This window comes from Corylus avellana, chromosome ca8 (genome assembly GCF_901000735.1).
Source record: "Corylus avellana chromosome ca8, CavTom2PMs-1.0".
NCBI classification, from domain to species: Eukaryota; Viridiplantae; Streptophyta; class Magnoliopsida; order Fagales; family Betulaceae; genus Corylus; species Corylus avellana.
In genome coordinates this window covers 22,992,817-23,009,492 of record NC_081548.1, presented here as the reverse complement: position 1 = coordinate 23,009,492, position 16,676 = coordinate 22,992,817, and the positions used below count along the sequence as shown (strand labels likewise).

At 36.5% G+C, this 16,676-nt stretch overlaps 3 protein-coding genes across 5 annotated transcripts; all 3 read right to left on the bottom strand.

Annotated features, from left to right (window-relative positions):
• Positions 1-290: 290 nt before the first annotated feature.
• On the bottom strand, positions 291-7,204 carry LOC132189622 (probable GTP-binding protein OBGC2). Of its 2 annotated transcripts, XR_009441051.1 has the most exons (11): positions 7,050-7,204; positions 5,823-6,325; positions 5,478-5,569; positions 5,051-5,134; positions 3,832-3,909; positions 2,735-2,935; positions 2,563-2,670; positions 1,823-1,897; positions 1,447-1,667; positions 700-858; positions 291-574 (listed from the first exon to the last, which is right to left on the bottom strand). XR_009441051.1 is itself a non-coding variant. In XM_059604370.1 (10 exons), exons 1-10 carry the CDS (start codon positions 7,142-7,144, stop codon positions 759-761), a joined length of 1,557 nt encoding a protein of 518 aa, XP_059460353.1. In that variant the 5' UTR covers positions 7,145-7,204; the 3' UTR covers positions 291-758. The 2 variants fall into 2 exon arrangements, 1 of the variants encoding a protein (XP_059460353.1); XM_059604370.1 differs by having other exon boundaries at positions 291-858.
• Positions 7,205-7,921: 717 nt separating this feature from the next.
• Positions 7,922-11,624, bottom strand: LOC132189929 (uncharacterized). 2 transcript variants are annotated; one of them, XM_059604774.1, is made up of 7 exons: positions 11,402-11,624; positions 10,148-10,289; positions 9,359-9,506; positions 9,208-9,283; positions 9,007-9,118; positions 8,745-8,836; positions 7,922-8,377 (listed from the first exon to the last, which is right to left on the bottom strand). In XM_059604774.1, the coding sequence occupies exons 1-7, from the start codon at positions 11,432-11,434 to the stop codon at positions 8,330-8,332; spliced, it is 651 nt and encodes a 216-aa protein (XP_059460757.1). In that variant the 5' UTR covers positions 11,435-11,624; the 3' UTR covers positions 7,922-8,329. The 2 variants fall into 2 exon arrangements, with proteins under 2 accessions (XP_059460757.1, XP_059460758.1); XM_059604775.1 differs by having other exon boundaries at positions 7,922-8,374.
• A 1,621-nt stretch (positions 11,625-13,245) lies between these two features.
• On the bottom strand, positions 13,246-15,840 carry LOC132191047 (pentatricopeptide repeat-containing protein At4g32430, mitochondrial). The gene has a single exon (XM_059606069.1). The coding sequence runs from the start codon at positions 15,622-15,624 to the stop codon at positions 13,246-13,248; it is 2,379 nt and encodes a 792-aa protein (XP_059462052.1). The 5' UTR covers positions 15,625-15,840.
• Between the last annotated feature and the right edge of the window lie 836 nt (positions 15,841-16,676).

Here is a 16,676-nt window from a genome sequence, read left to right as displayed (position 1 = left end):
CCTAATGTCTCATGGTGCATTCTCTATCTACTACTAATAACCAAGCTTAAAGTGCTCTTAACGAATTTATGTGTATATATTTGGTTCAAATTCTATAAACCCCCTTGAATTTGGTCATGGTGGGGTGGCTCACAACTAGGGAGACCAAGGCCTAATCCCACGTCAACTTACGAATTCATAGCAAAGAGAAAAAAGCATTTGATGGATTAAAATCATCTTGTCTGAGCAAGCAAAGTCTAATCTCAACCAATCTTAATAGAAAACGCAAAGGAGCACAATCAAAGTACACATAAAGTACACGAGAGAGATCTCTGATTAAGAAGAAAAAGAAGAATACAAGTCCAGAAATTCAGCAAAATGAGAACTAGTGTATGCCATCATACAAGCATGATATACGAGTGGCTCAAAAGAATACAGAATGGTTAACATAGAAAAAATTTAATTACAATTTGACAATATTTTAAGATTAGCTCAATTAATTTCTAAAACATAAGATCCACCCAAATTCTCATCATCCTTAATTAGGGCCCAACCGTATCCCAAAGCAGCTGCACTTACACCATCCAACCACTACCTGTAAATGCTCGTATGTAGTAATTTCCGTAAACTAATTGAATAGAACATATATGGATAGACACTAACTGACATGTACAAAAATGCCTATCTGCAGTGTATAAACAATAGCTCGACCAAAATTACCAAAGAGTGTAAAAGAGGCGGTGCAAATTGGTGGGGACTTTTGAGACGACTCTCAAGTCTTATGGTCGTACACTCAACTCCAAAGCTTCATCGGGATCTCTGCACTTCCTCAAGGCCGCCCTTATCTCCTTCAACATCTCATTTATCCTCATGCCTTTCCTGCAATAAACAACACAAAATGACATAAACAGTTAATGCTGCTTTTGGAACCAAAGAATGGGGAAAGACAAAAGAACCACGAACTATGATTTCTTTAAAACACATTAGTGAAATGATGATTAATACTTCTAGCAACAATAACACCGTGCATTTTTCCCTGATATTCTCTACCCAAAAAAAAAAAAACATGAAAAGTAATTTAGCTAAAGCTAATGATAAATTATGAGCTGACTTGGGACAAACAACATTGTTAGACTGCAGTAAAGAGGTACCACTAAATATAAATAATAAAGATTTAATAGAATTCTTCTCCATTACATGATGCATGAGCTGCGCATGACATCATTGCGAAACTCCCTTTATCCTTTGGAAGAGAACAAGTGCTTAACATGCGAATAATTCCAGCAGCATGAGTCATAAAAGGACAAAAAATTTCAACTGTTTTTCCCATTTTGGGAAAAGGAATTGTATGAGGAGGATAATCAAAGAACAGAATACTCCTAGAAGTCTTCTACAAAAGCAGCAAAAAAGTCACCTACACATAGTTCAATTATTATGAAACATATAAAAACAATGTAATGAACTTACAGAACACTAACTCCTACAACAGCACGAGGGCATGGATAGTCCTCAATTTCTTTATCCTTTTTATCTTTGCTATGAATCCCCGGATGAGATACATCTGAATGTCCACCTTCAGAGGGAAATGATTGACAAGCATCATCAGTGCTTGTTTCTGGCTCAGTAGACACGCCATCATTTCCAATCCTCATTATTTCTTCAGTCAAAGATGGAAGCCTGTCGACCGCCTGGAACAGTAGTCAGCATAAATCTTAAATTTCAAAAAAAAAACTGAAGAGATCCTACATTATATATATATATATATATATAGCATTGGGGAAGGCAAGATTAGTACTAAATACTGGGCTCCCAAACCTGAAAAAGAACAATCACAGAGACATACCTCTGGAAGGTCAATCTTATTTAGCACCACAATGTATGGTCGTTCAAGGTAATCAGGATTGTACATTCGCAATTCCTGCAAGACAGTGAATATATCATTTATATGTGAAAGAATAAAAGTTAGTTATAAAGGAATAAGCACATGATAAGTTATTCTCATCGGGTTTCACATTAGAACTCCCACGGATAGCTAACCACAGCGGAGTAAGTTCAACATTGTAGGCTTTTTGCCTACAAATGTGACAGCTCAAAATCATGATCCTAATTTGCCACTCAGCTTTACCTACAATCTCAAACCACAGAGTGAGCAACTCTCTTCCTTGACAAGTGACACTTAAAAAGGGAAAGAAGTAACCTTTTTTTTTCCCTTTCTCAAAAAAAAAAAAAAAAAAACTCTCTTGGAAATGAAGAAACTGGATTTCAAACATTTATCACAAATATGTCTAGATATTACTTTTTACATAATAAAGTTTGCTAAAATGAACCAGAAAAGAAAGGTACAACTAACAATCATTACTGGAGTTGGATCTGCCAAGACCCAGTTATAAAGACCTGAAAATGCGGATCTGGATTTGATCAACAACATATATCTAGTGAGGGTCATCCGAATACAAATCTAATTTAAATCACCATCCACCGCGATGATGTTTGAAACCACAAATTCCAAGTAACCAAGTGGAACCAACATTGATAGTAAGTTAAAAATATATAACTAGAATAATGACAGAAAGAAACACATACTTCTTTAACCGTTCTATAGTCATTTACAGGGTTTTCAGCAGCTGCATCAACAACATGAACCAATAGCCGAGTCCTCCTTAGGTGTCTCAAGAAATTGCGACCAAGACCCTGAAGGATGAAATTTTTTTAGCTTTATAATAAGCAGGCAATAGAGATGAAAAACATGCCATACCTTCCCCAGATGAGCACCTTCTATAAGACCAGGCAAATCAGCCAATGTTGCTTCAGATGAGTACATTCCTGCCCCTAGACTAGGATCACCATTAAGGCGTCCAAGGTTTGGCATTAATGTTGTGAAAGGATAATCAGCAATATCAGGTTTTGCAAGAGTAATGGCTGCCAGAAGGGTTGACTTTCCAGCATTTGGAAGTCCCTACAACAAGAGCAAGTAAACCTCTAGTAATCTAAAAGAAATTAATACTAACTTATAGAAGTAAGAACTACAAACTTGAATACATGCGAAATATAGTTAACTAAATCAATAGGAATGACTTCATCCTTAAATGTAAAGAAGGAACTTTGTTGGTTTTTCCCTTTTCCCTTTTCCATTCTCTTCATTCTTTATTTGACCATAAATTCTACTACACAATTTATGACTGAAAATTATTAGACTCTACCACGGAAAAGTTTCCTACCCAAAAATTGATAACAATTATAACATAGGCAACTGCTCATGGAACCAAGCTCTCCCAGTAAAAAAAAGAAGCATAAAAAGTCAAGCCACTCAAATCTAAAGCTACATTTTAACCTTTCACCATAAATAGGACTTCACAGCCATCAGGGTCTAAATGCTATTGTTGTCCAAACTAGATTCCACACTTCAAAAGATTCTTCACAAAATTGATTATATGAACCTCGCATTATCAGTGGGCTCAAAAGAATCTGGCGGATATTCATCAACCCAAAAACATCGACTGGTTCGACATTTGGATGACAAAAGATGTTGGTCAGAGTGTCAGGCTAAAACTGAATTGTGTTAGTTTGATTAGGACAAGGCAAACTGTGTCTGAAAATCAAGATCAGGTAGGACACAGGTCAATCTGGTTTGACAAATAATGCTGAGAAAGTTTTCCAGTTTGGGTCATTTATTGCCTGTTCTTGGTAAGTACTGAGCACAATTCTTTCATTGACCTTTTATCATATACAATAATCATTAAACTTTGAGTATCATTACTTCAAATAGAAACAGAATCACCAGAAAAGCATATAATTATAAGAAAACCATGATACAAACATGCATAAAACGAAAAGGAAATAAGCAAGACTTACAACTAAACCAACATCAGCAACAACTCGGAGAATCAACTCCAAACTAACCTCCTCCCCAGGTTGACCAAGAACCAAAACCTGCAAGATATTAGAAAAAATTAACATATATTTGCGATATGAAAGGAATCACTCGTAAATCTTGACTGCCCAAACAAAGTGTAGTAATAGGTGAAGTACAGGGTAAAAATACTCTACTTGAGCAGGTCCTATAAACAATAAAAAATGATAAAAACTAAAAGTAGCTATATGAAAGCATGAAGGCAATTCACTTTGTCACTTATTGTTAAGTTAAACACGTGACCGTGAATCTTGAACCCATGACCACATCCTCCACCATGTTCTCATAGGAAGAGTTGCTACTTGAGATAGAATTCATTGACGAGACAAACCACTTATATGGCACAAATTTAATGTTACTGAAAATGTTGTGTTTTCAGGGGGGAAAAAATGAAAGATTCTTTTTCACCATAATGAATAGAAAGGAAAAAGTGAATTAAGATGGAACAGAATGGAATAAAAAGGATTGGCATGTTGCTTGTCCAGTGTGTTTGGAAATTTACACAAGGAGCGAGGAGGAAGAAATATATAACTTTACTATTATGCCCCTTATATTTTATTTGCGATTCGACAGAATGAAGGTAAAGCCATCATTTCCCCTAAAATGTTCATCCCACATTCAGGCAGAGCGCATATAGGGGGAAAGAAGCGGAATAGGTGGGGTTGGGGTTCCAAGGCCTTCCCCCGTTCTACTCATGGTTTACCTACTCCCAAACAAGCTACAAAAGCTAACAAAATAAATTAATATGATAAATCTTTCTCTCACAACCCCTCCCAACTCCGGCTATGTTTATATCAGGAACTCTAGCAAAATAAACACGTGCAGATAAATCTGATTACTCAACCCAATCTGACAGATGAAGTAGTTGCTTGATCCAATTGAAACAACACTTAAGAAGCTATGGGTGCTTTCATCCTCTATCAGGCATTTAACTTGCAAGAAGATCAATGCATCGTGCGCCAACTAAGAAATGTTTGGATTAGATGCTCCAAAAAAAAAAAAAATTGCTCAAGAAGAAGAAGAAAAATTGAACCTGAACATGTCTCAAAGGAGATACACTACACAATTTTTTTTATATAAGTAATAATTTGTGGGAGGGGAGATTTGAAGATCCACTACATAAAACTCAAATTTAAACTAAATGAAAGCACCCTTTTTTACCTTATCACTATCATCTCTCATCACATTTGTGGTCAAAGCCATCAACTTTTTCCTTCGATGCTCTGGCAAATCTACCAGGCTTATCTGCAAAAAAAAAAAAACTAGATGTCAATTACATGTTAATGTTAAGCATATACAATTTAAAAATGTGCTTTAGACCCAGATGATAACCTGGAGGCCCATTGAACATGCATGTAAAATTTTAGTTCAAAATATTTTAATTCCAAATTAACTGAAACTTTAGCGTGAAACATCTTAGACCAGAATGACTAAACATCAAAGAAGAATATAACTTTGGAAAACAAATAAAAGAAAGAAATGCAAACTATGCCACATGCATCGGTTAGGTAATATAAAGTCACAAATGCTATGCACTTAATCTTACACTAAGAAGAATAAATTAAGAAAATAAAGTTGATTTCCTTACCCCTCCTTGTCCACCCCTTGCAACAAGGACTTCGTCACCTGGACGTGCTAGATCAGCCAACAACTTCCCCCGTTTACGTTTCACAACCGTTCCTGTCACATTAGCTCATATAATGAGAGAACACACATGGAAGTAGCTACATTTACCAAATGTATGGATGACTATTGACAATCCTATCAGATTCTCATCCTTGCTTGAACTGGAGATAAATAAAGGGAGGGGGGAACCACCTTCATAATCAGATCTAATACAGGACATTCTCCAATATAATTCTGGCAGACATCTTTCACAAAATTAACAATATGACATACAAACCGCTCAGGAAAAAAAAAATAACATACTAACCTAAAGGCACGGGAATACGCAAAGTTGGTGCAGCGAATCCATTATGCAACTGTGAAGTCAAAACACCCATTGCATCAACATTTCCGCCACGCTTTGCATTATACCGGCCTTTCTTGTGAAATTCCAATAATGAATCTTTTCCTTCATCCACATATAATATGACATCACCTCCATGCCCACCCATAGGAAGGACAAGTGACCCATCAAAATCCCTTTTATACAAACTTTTCTTCCTTGCCTTCTCCTTGTCATGTTTTCCTTGAGGCTTACCAGCCCTCGGATTAGGCATGTTAAGAATAGCACCATGGCCTCCATCTCCCGCACGGACTGTGATGATGGCCTGATCAAAATACTTGTGAGGTTCCTTTATCAATGTATCAGTGCTCGAGGAAGGAGACTCTCTCGCCCCGGCAAGTCTGCACTTAACTGCATAGAAAGCAAAATTTCCAGAGTTGCTTCTGATTCGACCATGCCTATAGATAAGAAGGCCTTCGGATCTATTACTGCAATAAGAAGACGCGAGAAAAATAAAGCAAAAGATGTTGTATAAGAGATTCCCAGTTCAATTATAGAAATGAAGGTTGCAATGGAAATAATTATGTTCAGTTTAATCATTGAAATGGGGGATTTCAATGGAAATAACCATGTTTATTTCATAAGTTCACACATAAAACATAGCTCTACTTCTTCCACTTTTGCCTTCGTCTTGTTTCAGTGGTAAATAGCTTTAGAAAATTTATATATGTTATGATAGTGCAGTTGAAGCACATTCGCATCACTATTTGTCAGCATATATAAATCACAAGCTCTTAATAAGCGGTTAAAAACTGAAACACCAGGTGCCTTCATAAATGTGCATCCGGAGTTGCGATTAAATATAGTTACCAATTACAACTCTGGAAATGTAGAACCCATCAACCAGACAGTAATTCCCTCGTCATATTGCTGCGACACGTTAGGGTAAGAACAAAAATAATGGAATAAGTTTCAAATCTCTTCGACATCTTAATCATACAAGGCCCGAGAAAATCTCAACCCCAACCTTACTGAAGCAAAATATTGTATCTTCCCTTTCTCATAATTTTCTTGCAGATTTTCCAGGCGACAAAACGCACCATCAAATTAGGGTTTTTCTTTAATTTTCAAGAACTGTCAGCTCATTTCATTGAAGACTAGGAAAATAAAAACGAAATAAGAAACTTCTTTTAAGAAAGAAAGAAAGAATACCTTTCCCGGAAAATTCGAGCGGAGGAAAACGTGTTCTTATCAAAGCGTACGTTGAGATACGAAGGTAGGGATTGTTGAGCAATAAGAGAAAGCATTATCTGTAAGAGCAGAGTAGCCTCGTCAGTGGGAGAGTGTCAGAGAGGGAGAGAAGCTGGAATTGCTGACCGTTTTATGAGACCGTGAAACCGCGCGTCTTGTTTTAATACGGCATCGCTCTTTACCCGTTTTTTTAGTGGCGGATACGGCCCGTCGTTTAAAAGAATGCCGCCCTCTTTTGGTAAGCGAATGCTGTCTGCCCTATTAGCTAAAACGCCGTGAAATGGGTTGGAAAATATTTTATTCAGATTGGTTTGAAAGAAATTTTTGTCTTTAAATAAATAATATTTATGTTGGATCATTATTAGCCCAAATGCCATCCTATATAAAAAGTATCCTATATAAAAAGTAGACAAAAATTTCTTTCAAACCAGTCTGAAAAAAATATCCTCCAATTTATTTAAAATATCCTCCAATGTCTATAACGTCATTAATAGCAATTTACTAACTTAGACTAAATTTAATGTGCATTTTAAATTTTTATAGACACTTGTCACTATTTTAAATGGGTTGAAAAATATTTCCTCTAAACTGGTTTGGAAGAAATTTCTATCATTTTTTTATCTCATCCGCAATAGAAAAAAGTTTTCTTCCAAACTAAATTTAAGAAAAACTTTGCGATTTTCACATGCATTTTTAATAAAGTTGATGCATGTAAAAATCACATGTTCTATGGACAAATAATGCATATGAAAATCACATGCTTTAAGAAAATATATTAGTTTAATAGACTAAATTAAAAATCCATTATTTCAAGATATCGCCAGAACCTTACATTAAGCAACAAAACTGAAATCCTTAGGGTAGATATCAATAGAAAACCTGAGATTACAAAATATTCTGGATTCTCTAATGTCTGTAATAAGCAAGGCAACATATACAAGCCACACATGTGGATAAACTAAATTGCTAATTAAGACAAGCCCATTTTGCACGAAGTTAAGGGCAATCATGATTCTCCTTGAGCATGCGAGAGAAAGAGGAATGCCTCTCACTAAACGCAGGAAAACAAATACAAGAGACAGCACACTCGCTCTCTTTTACAGATGAGCTGCATTGATGACTCCTTTTTAGTCACGACCAAACCTTACACCAAATAATGCATATACACGGCAACAAAAGCTCAAGCTGAATATGCCTCCACCACCCTGGCCGGCAATGCTTCAAACACATTCATCCATTTATTAGCTTTTGAGAAAATCCTTCAAGGAAAATGGTGGAAGCGCATCCTGCTAAACCACAACAAAAAGAGTAAATTCACCCATCATTACTTCTGCTCATTCACATTTCATGTGCTGTAAATGGCTTCCCTGTTCATGGAGCATGGTCCTGGCCACTATTTAATCGAGAAATATGTAATATTGACCAAATGTTTTTTCCTAAAGTGTCGAGGAATTTACTACTAGAAACAAGTGTCAACAATTCTGCCACTCCTAAGAAGCAGAGTCTTTAAAAACTAGGAAATCAAAGTCCAATTTATTTTCACTCTTCCTGTTTCCAAGGATATAACAAGGCAAACTATGCCAGAAGCTATTATATGACCAGAAATTAGAAAAAACGTGGAGCCCTCAGAAAGAGAATTCATCAACTGCATCTTACCTTGCCAATCTCTTGACTTAAGCATTGTCTAACTACTGTTGTCTGTTGTATCAGCCTCTCCATTGCTGTGTAGCTGGGCAGGTTCATGTGTGCTGACATTAATCATTAGCCACAAGAAACACATTAATTAATCAAAGTAATTGATATTATAGATTGTGTGACAATAATATATACTCAGCAACTGATCCTTGAAGGGAAAACATAAATCTTATGAGCATCCTTAGAAAATGCACGACAGCACATAGGAAATCAAGTAACAAACCTAGAATTGCCCGATTCAAATTATCTGCAACTTGCTGCCTGTACTCCAAGCCAAGCAGATGAAACATTGGGGATTTATCTGGCTCTTCATACGCAAGCAGTGCCATAAAGTCCTGATGGCAACAACAATGTATTTCATTACGATAAAAGAGATAAATGCTGTGGAGGTAGCCAAGAAAATTTGACTCAAAGAGAAACATACTTCAAGTTTTTCAATGTACTTTTCCACCTTCCCAAAAGTGGTAAACCTCGTCATAGCAAACTCCAAAGCTTCTGTGCTGGCAAGGAAACAAAAATTTATAAAACAGGAAATATGTAACTCATCTTGGAAATGTCATTGCTACTCTGGTTACCATTTTCTAGAGCGGACAAGTTCACCAAAATGAATGCTCAATAGATCAAAGTGCAAGTCCTCATTTTTTTCTAACAAGTCATGTGCCAGCTCATTTGTCAGCTCAATGGCCTTTAGTGCATTTCCCTCCAGGGCAAAACAAAAAATTCCTGACCAAAAATGATATAATTAGAAGCATCATCAAACAAGTACTCAAATAGGTACAAGAGCGTAAAATAAAATATTTATTACTACTCTCTACAGAAATTAATAAGAAAAAGGGTATAGCAAGTCAGCAGAATCCATATTTATTTTTTCTACAGTTGTCCCCCAAAGAATGTGTTGCCACAAATTTATGACAAAAATATAAACATTTTAAGCAGATTGATCAGCAAGGCATTCAGCCACATTAAAGTATGACCAGATATTTGCAGCTACTTGGACGGGCAAGCAACACTTGAGAGACTTTTTTCCATGTAGGAACCCACTAAATCAATATGCATGCCATACAGCCAACAATGAAGCAATCCTAATAACTTAACACTCAAATCACACTGAGATATCTACAAGAAATTTTCAGCCACTCCAGAAACAATGTTTCTATTTATGTTTCTATATAGATGCTTACCCCCATATAAGCATCTATAGAAACTACAATGAAAATTTAGTAAAAAGATGTAAATGCTTGATGCATGCAACAATAGAGGTGTGTGCTCCGGAAGTGTAAGTAACCAATTTGAATAATGCTGTCTTTGAGAAACTTCAAAGCTCTGAATCCTACTTTCCCTACCAAAATAGTAATTTCACTTACTTTTTCTTTTCTCCATGTCCTCAAGATAATCAGCAGGCTGCTTCATCCCAGTGCAAGCAACAAATGAATCTACGGTTTCATTAAAGCAATTGTGAACAAGATATGATAGAACAACGTTGCGGACGTCATCGTCATTGATAGCCTGTCAACGTCAAGAAAAAGTCACTAAAATTTTGAAAGATATGCCCATAGAGGGACAGTACTAAAGAAACAACACAATGATGATTTTCATAGTGGATTTTCATCGTCTGAAGGAAAAAAAGATGCATAAGAAGATAAAATTATAATACTAGAAAGGAAACTAATGGAAGACCTTGAGACAACAATAGTATAGATCCTCTCCAGTAATTGGAGATGTCCAGTTCACTTCAAAAGCATCTGTTGGATTGTGAGTCCACATTTAAGGAGGATCCCACATATAGAAAAGGCTTATGCAGTGACTGTAGATAATCCAAATCTACAGGCATGAAGTTTACCACTGCCCATATAACATGTAGGTTTAGTTTCCTTAAACAGAAAATATGACACGCTGGTAAGTATCTTTACAATTGCATCATCAGTAATATTACACTAAACTTCGAGTCTTATACAAAACAAATACGCAAAGCAAAGGCTACATATTCCATAAGAACCACATCCGGTACCAAGTATGAATATTTTCACACACAAGATTGTGTTCCAACATAAAGTTATGAGCCAAAGTTGTGATCAGCAATATGCATGTCCTAGTGTCATATAAGCCCAAAGATCAGATCAGACATTTACAGGAAGAACCCAACACCCAGAAGTGAAAGCACTACGCCTCGAATACTTGCTCACGCCACTTTCCAAATTATATATAGCAATCAATACGTGGACTCATATATATGCTTGCAGATATAAGGATCCATGTTTTCCACCAAAATATAAGGCCCGGGTGTGTTGTGTAAATTGGGTCTGGGAAAACCTCTGATAATGTTAATTACAAGGTAAACCTTCGCAAACAAAATCCTCGTCCTATCCAACCCATTGTACAATAAGAACCAAAAAAAAAAACCGAACAAGAAAACATTAAAATGGGATTCCGATGATTAACTAGAAAAGAGTCAACATCATAAGCAATGCGATGAAACTGAGGCAATTATCACAGTATAAGTAATCTAATTTTGCATAGAAATACTCTCTCTCTCTCTGTACGATTACAAAATAAAAACCTCCCCACATGCTTAAACACAAATTCCAAGAGATTGAACGAAAGGGGCATCAGAAACTTACAACGTGCTCGTAGTGGCGGGGATCAACGTCCATGGTCGAACTAAAAACACGACGAAAGGAAAAGTAAAGGTTTTGGGCCTTTGGTTTTGTATCCCAAAGAGTGCCTTAAGGGTGAGAGAAACCTTGGCGGCGTTTCAATGTCCGAGACTCTCTGACGAGTCTAGCTAGGCACTCGGATCAGAAAAAGAGGGAGAGAGAGAGACAGAGAGAATAGATAACTTGCATAGTATCGTTAGTTCGGTCGCAATCTTGGCTTTGAAATTTTATTTTTTATTTTTTTTAATTCAAATAAGGGAAATAAAAAATAAAAATAATAAAAAATAAATAAAAAATAAAAATTAACGAGAAGGGTCATTGCCACTCCTAATACAAAAAGAATAAATAAAAGAAGAAGTAGGAATACTTCCATACATATGGTGAGAACTAAGAAGCGGCCCATCTAACTACATGATGTGAACCAAAGTTAGCACATCTATAAATTTTCAAAACTCTCCATTCACGTATGGTGAGAAGCGGCCCATCTAGCTACATGATGTGAACCAAAGTTAACACATCTAAAAATTTTCAAAGCTCTTCATTCTAGAATGGAGAGCAGCTAATGCTGGATATCAGCTAAAACCAATTCAGTGTTCCAATCAGAAAAAAGATGAGGGTTGTTAATGGCTAAGACTATAACCAAAGAGTCACATTCGATGATCAATGAAGAGCAGCCAGTCTAACCACCAAAAGAGCTACATGGAAATAACCAGTCAATTGTAGTAGTGGGTATGGGAGGAGTGTATAAGCGATTGATTATAACCGTCCAATAATTGCCAATCGTTAATTGTTTAATCATATAATCATTTTGAAGGTGTTTGGAAATAACCTTCAATAGCTTATAATGAGACGGTTAGTAGTTTTAGGAGTAGGTGAAGGCGATTAGTAACCGCTAACCGTTTATCCTTATATATATTTATATATACAAAACAATGTCAATAGGCCCAAACACACCATTAATAAACCCAAAAACTCATATATAAAAAGTAGTTTATAACCGCCAATTATTGGTTTTAACAATCGCTATCTGTCTAAACGTTGTAGCAATTGTAGTTATTAAAATCTAATAATTGCCTTAGGCAATAATAGCAACCACTTGTACAAACCTAGGTGATATTTTGTGTTAAGCATGATTTGTGCCATCAGCAATCATAGAGCTACAAAATTAAAAAAATAAAATAAAATAAAAAGTATTGTATTATTTTTTTAAAAATCATTAGTAAGTAAAGTGTAAATAAATTGAGTGATTTTAAAATATAACACTTTTATTATAATTTTTTTACAAATTAACGTGAGAGTGGTACATATCTCTCGCGTAAAATAGAACATTTGTGACTTAAAAGCACAAATGCACCCAACATGAACATCCATGTATAATATTAGCCAACTCTTGCTCTGCAATTTTTTCCTCCCAATAAATCTTTACAAGTCAAAAGCAGTGGCAAGAAGAGACACCCCCAAAACTAGCACCTCATAGAAACATGGTCATGGAATGCTTAATCTGATCTACAAATTTCCTTTATGGATGTTTCCACCCAAAACCTGCTATCATCTTATAATTCAAAACTATGAAACCTGTATCCCTTCTTCCTGCTATTATCATCCTACAATTCAAAACTATGCTGTGCGAACGCTAACAATGTATTTTACCCATTATTAAATGCCTCTCTGGAACCAGTACTGGATGGTGCATCCAACAGGTGTGTGTGTGTAGGAGGGGCTCCAAAATACCTGCTTAAATAAAGCCTCATTTTTCCGAAAATATGAGAAATACAATCATGAATTTGATTCAAAAAATTATATGTAAATTAGCCCTCAATATTGAAGGGCACCTTGTGGTGCCCTTCTTCTACGAGGTTATCTTGCAGATGGTCTCTTTCCCTCCCTCTCGCTCGCTCTCTCAAAAATTTCATTTCTAATCCTAGGCATTCTGCCATCCTACATATCCCCTCAGCTTGTGGGTGGGACATGTCACCTGATGAGAAGCCATGCAAGTACAAGGAACCACCAGCATCACTAGTACTATCCACCCAACTAAACCCTATTTCCTTCTTCACCCCTCTTTCTCTCATCCCTTTCCTAATTTTTGCTACCTTTTCCCATTGCCCCTTCTCAGCATATAAGTTGGACATCAACACATATGAACCTGACCCCATTGGCTCCATCTCCATCAAAGCATCAGCAATCCTCTCACCCATCTCGACATTCCCATGTATCCTACAAGCCCCAAGCAAGCTTTGAAACACAGACAATCCTGGCTGTCCTGGAATCCGACCCACCAAGTCCTCTGCCTCCTCCAACCGTCCTGCACGGCCCAACATATCCACCATACAAGAATAATGCTCTGAGGACAGTTCAATTTGATATTCTTTAACCATAGACTCGAATAGCTGACGGCCCATATCAACCATCCCCTTTCTACTGCATGCGGTTAGAACAGAAAGGAAAGTGATTGAGTCAGGTCTTGACCCTTCCCTCTCCATCTCCTTGAATAATTTTAACACTGATTCATAGTCTCCATGCCTAGCATAGGCAGAAATTATTGCTGTCCATGAAAATTGAGTTTTTTGGGGCGTCTCACTGAAAACTTTTTGAGACTCCCAAATGCTCCCACGCTTTCCATACATGTCAAGGAGAGCACCTGACACAATTGGATCAGTGCAAAGTCCAGATTTTATTAAATAGGAGTGGCATCGCTGGCCATGTTTTAAAGAAATATCCTCAGCAGCCCCAATTGCACTCAAGACACTACCAAAGGTATATTGGTTTGGCTTGGACTCTGTGATTGCTGAAAGGAACGTGTACAGAGCTTCTTGAGACATCCCATTCTGAGCATACCCAGAAATTAAAGCATTCCAAGATATGATTTCTCTGCAGTTAAGCTCCTCAAAGATCTTCAGTGAGTCTTGCATGGTCTCAAACTTAGCATACATGGTAATGAAGCTATTGCAAACATTTGGGTCAGACAAAAAGTTAGTCTTCATACAAAACCCATGAATCATTTGACCTTCTTCTCCCAAATTCCTGATTGATATGGCATGGATTAGTCCGACAAATGTAACCTCATTTGGGTATATACCATCCAATCTCATCTCGTTAAAAAGAGACACAGCATCTTCTTCATTTACAGAAATCATCGTAGTCCAAGAGACTACATTGCGATCATTCATGATATGAAAGACCAATTTGGCATCTTCAACAATCTCACACTTTGAATACATCGAGATCAGAACATTACAGACCGAAACATGTTTCCCATATGCTGTTTTTATAATTAAACCATGAATCTGTCTCCCAAGCTCTAATGTTCTTTCGTGACCACAGGCCGAAACTGCACTAGTAAATGAGACATGATCAAGTTTCATGCCTTCTCTCACCATTTCAATGAATGCCAAAATTGCCTCAAACCCGTGATCTCCCTCCTGAGTGTACCCTGATAGCATTGCATTCCACGAGACCAAATCCCGATTTGGCATTTCATCAAACACTCTCCTAGCTTCCACTAATCGTTTGCATCTTGAATACATCGATATAAGTGCATTCCCAACAAAAACTTCATAATAGAATCCAAATTTCATTGCAAGAGAATGCAATTGCAATCCGAAGAGAAAACCTTCATCGTCTGAACAAAATGCAAGACCTGTAGTATAAGTCACAGGATCAAAAACAATCCCGTTCAAATTCATCCGAAGAACAAAACTCAATGCGTCCTCACTCTTTTGGAATCCCGAAAGCACGGTATTCCAAGAAACAATATCCGGATCAGTAAGGTTCTCAAAGATACATGAAGCCTTTTCAAACTCTCCAGATTTACAATACATATTCATCAAAGAATTCGAAACCGTAATGTACGAAACAAAACCAGAGGAAACAGCGAACCCGTGGATTTGGCACCCGGGTTTTTGGTCTCCACAACAAGCCTTGAGCGCGAGCGCCACAGTAACTTTATCAACATTGTCGACAAAACCCAATTGAAGCTGCTCCTTGAAGACGTCAAGTGCTTGAAAGGGAAGGTTTCTACGCAAACAGTCGAGCATGGAACGGTTAGTGAAGGCAGCGTTTGGGTGGGAAATTTGGCCGAACAGGTGGTATCCATGATTGAGTGAGCCAAAGTTTATTAGGCGATTTGACCGTTGCTTGGGTAATACTAAGCTGAGGATTTTGAAATGAAGTTGGCGGGTAATCATGAGAATCTAACGATCCACAGTTGGGATGAGAAGAGAGGCTGAGAGAATCTAACGATCCTGCCCTCCCTTTTTCTCAAACTGTTTCTCCTCTGTTTCTCTCACTTTCTCTCTGTCTCTCTCTCTCAGCCTCTCTCTTTCGTGCTTTCGCTCTCCTTTTCTCACTTTCCCCCCCACTGTTTCTTTCCCTTCTCTCTCGAACTTTCTGTCTCTCTCAAACTCTCACTCTCTCAAAGTCTCTCTCTCTTTGTAAAATATGTGTCCTTCAAAGAAAAAACAGTTAAAAAGAATTGGATTATATCAATTGATTAGATAGTAACATGAAAACTATTAAAATATGTAAATATGTATTTTAAATATAAAGTAAAGATACTAATAGTTTAATAGATACTATAGTCCATAGAGAGTCGGAGACCGTAGTAAATTTAAGAGATTTTTTTGGAGGTAAATGAAAAAATATATTAGATACAAGGAAAATAACTCCAAAATAATTGCTTAAGTGTATTTAATGACTTCTGTCTCATGAGACAATAGCGTCCAACCAATTAAGTTATTGCTTAAAAATACAATTGATAAATTATTAGTCTAGCATTTTACCCCTACAAAAATGAGATCCAAGCTCCGTACGTGAGTGTGTTTTGCGTTCTACCTTTTTGAATAAAATAAAGGCATTTGCTTCAAACTAGTTTGAAAAAAATTTTCTTCAACCTAGTATAATAAATGCTAAGTATCACTTTGAGATTTAATCTTAATCGTTACGTAAACTATAGTATACATACTGTTATTAAAATAACAACATGTAAGTGGGATCCATTTCTTACATGTTTTCTTTAATATTTTAACAGTCATTTATTGTCATTTTACTAATCTAGAAACCCAAACATTAATTTTTTAAAAACTAAAAAATATTTGAACAAGATCCTCTCTAGTTCAAATGAACGGAAGAATATCCAGTTAATTATAGTAAATGGATATTTTTGTCTTTTTATTTTTTGATAAGACAAAAATACTCTAAATATTTTTTGATTCAAATGAATTAGATAAGACCCTAATTC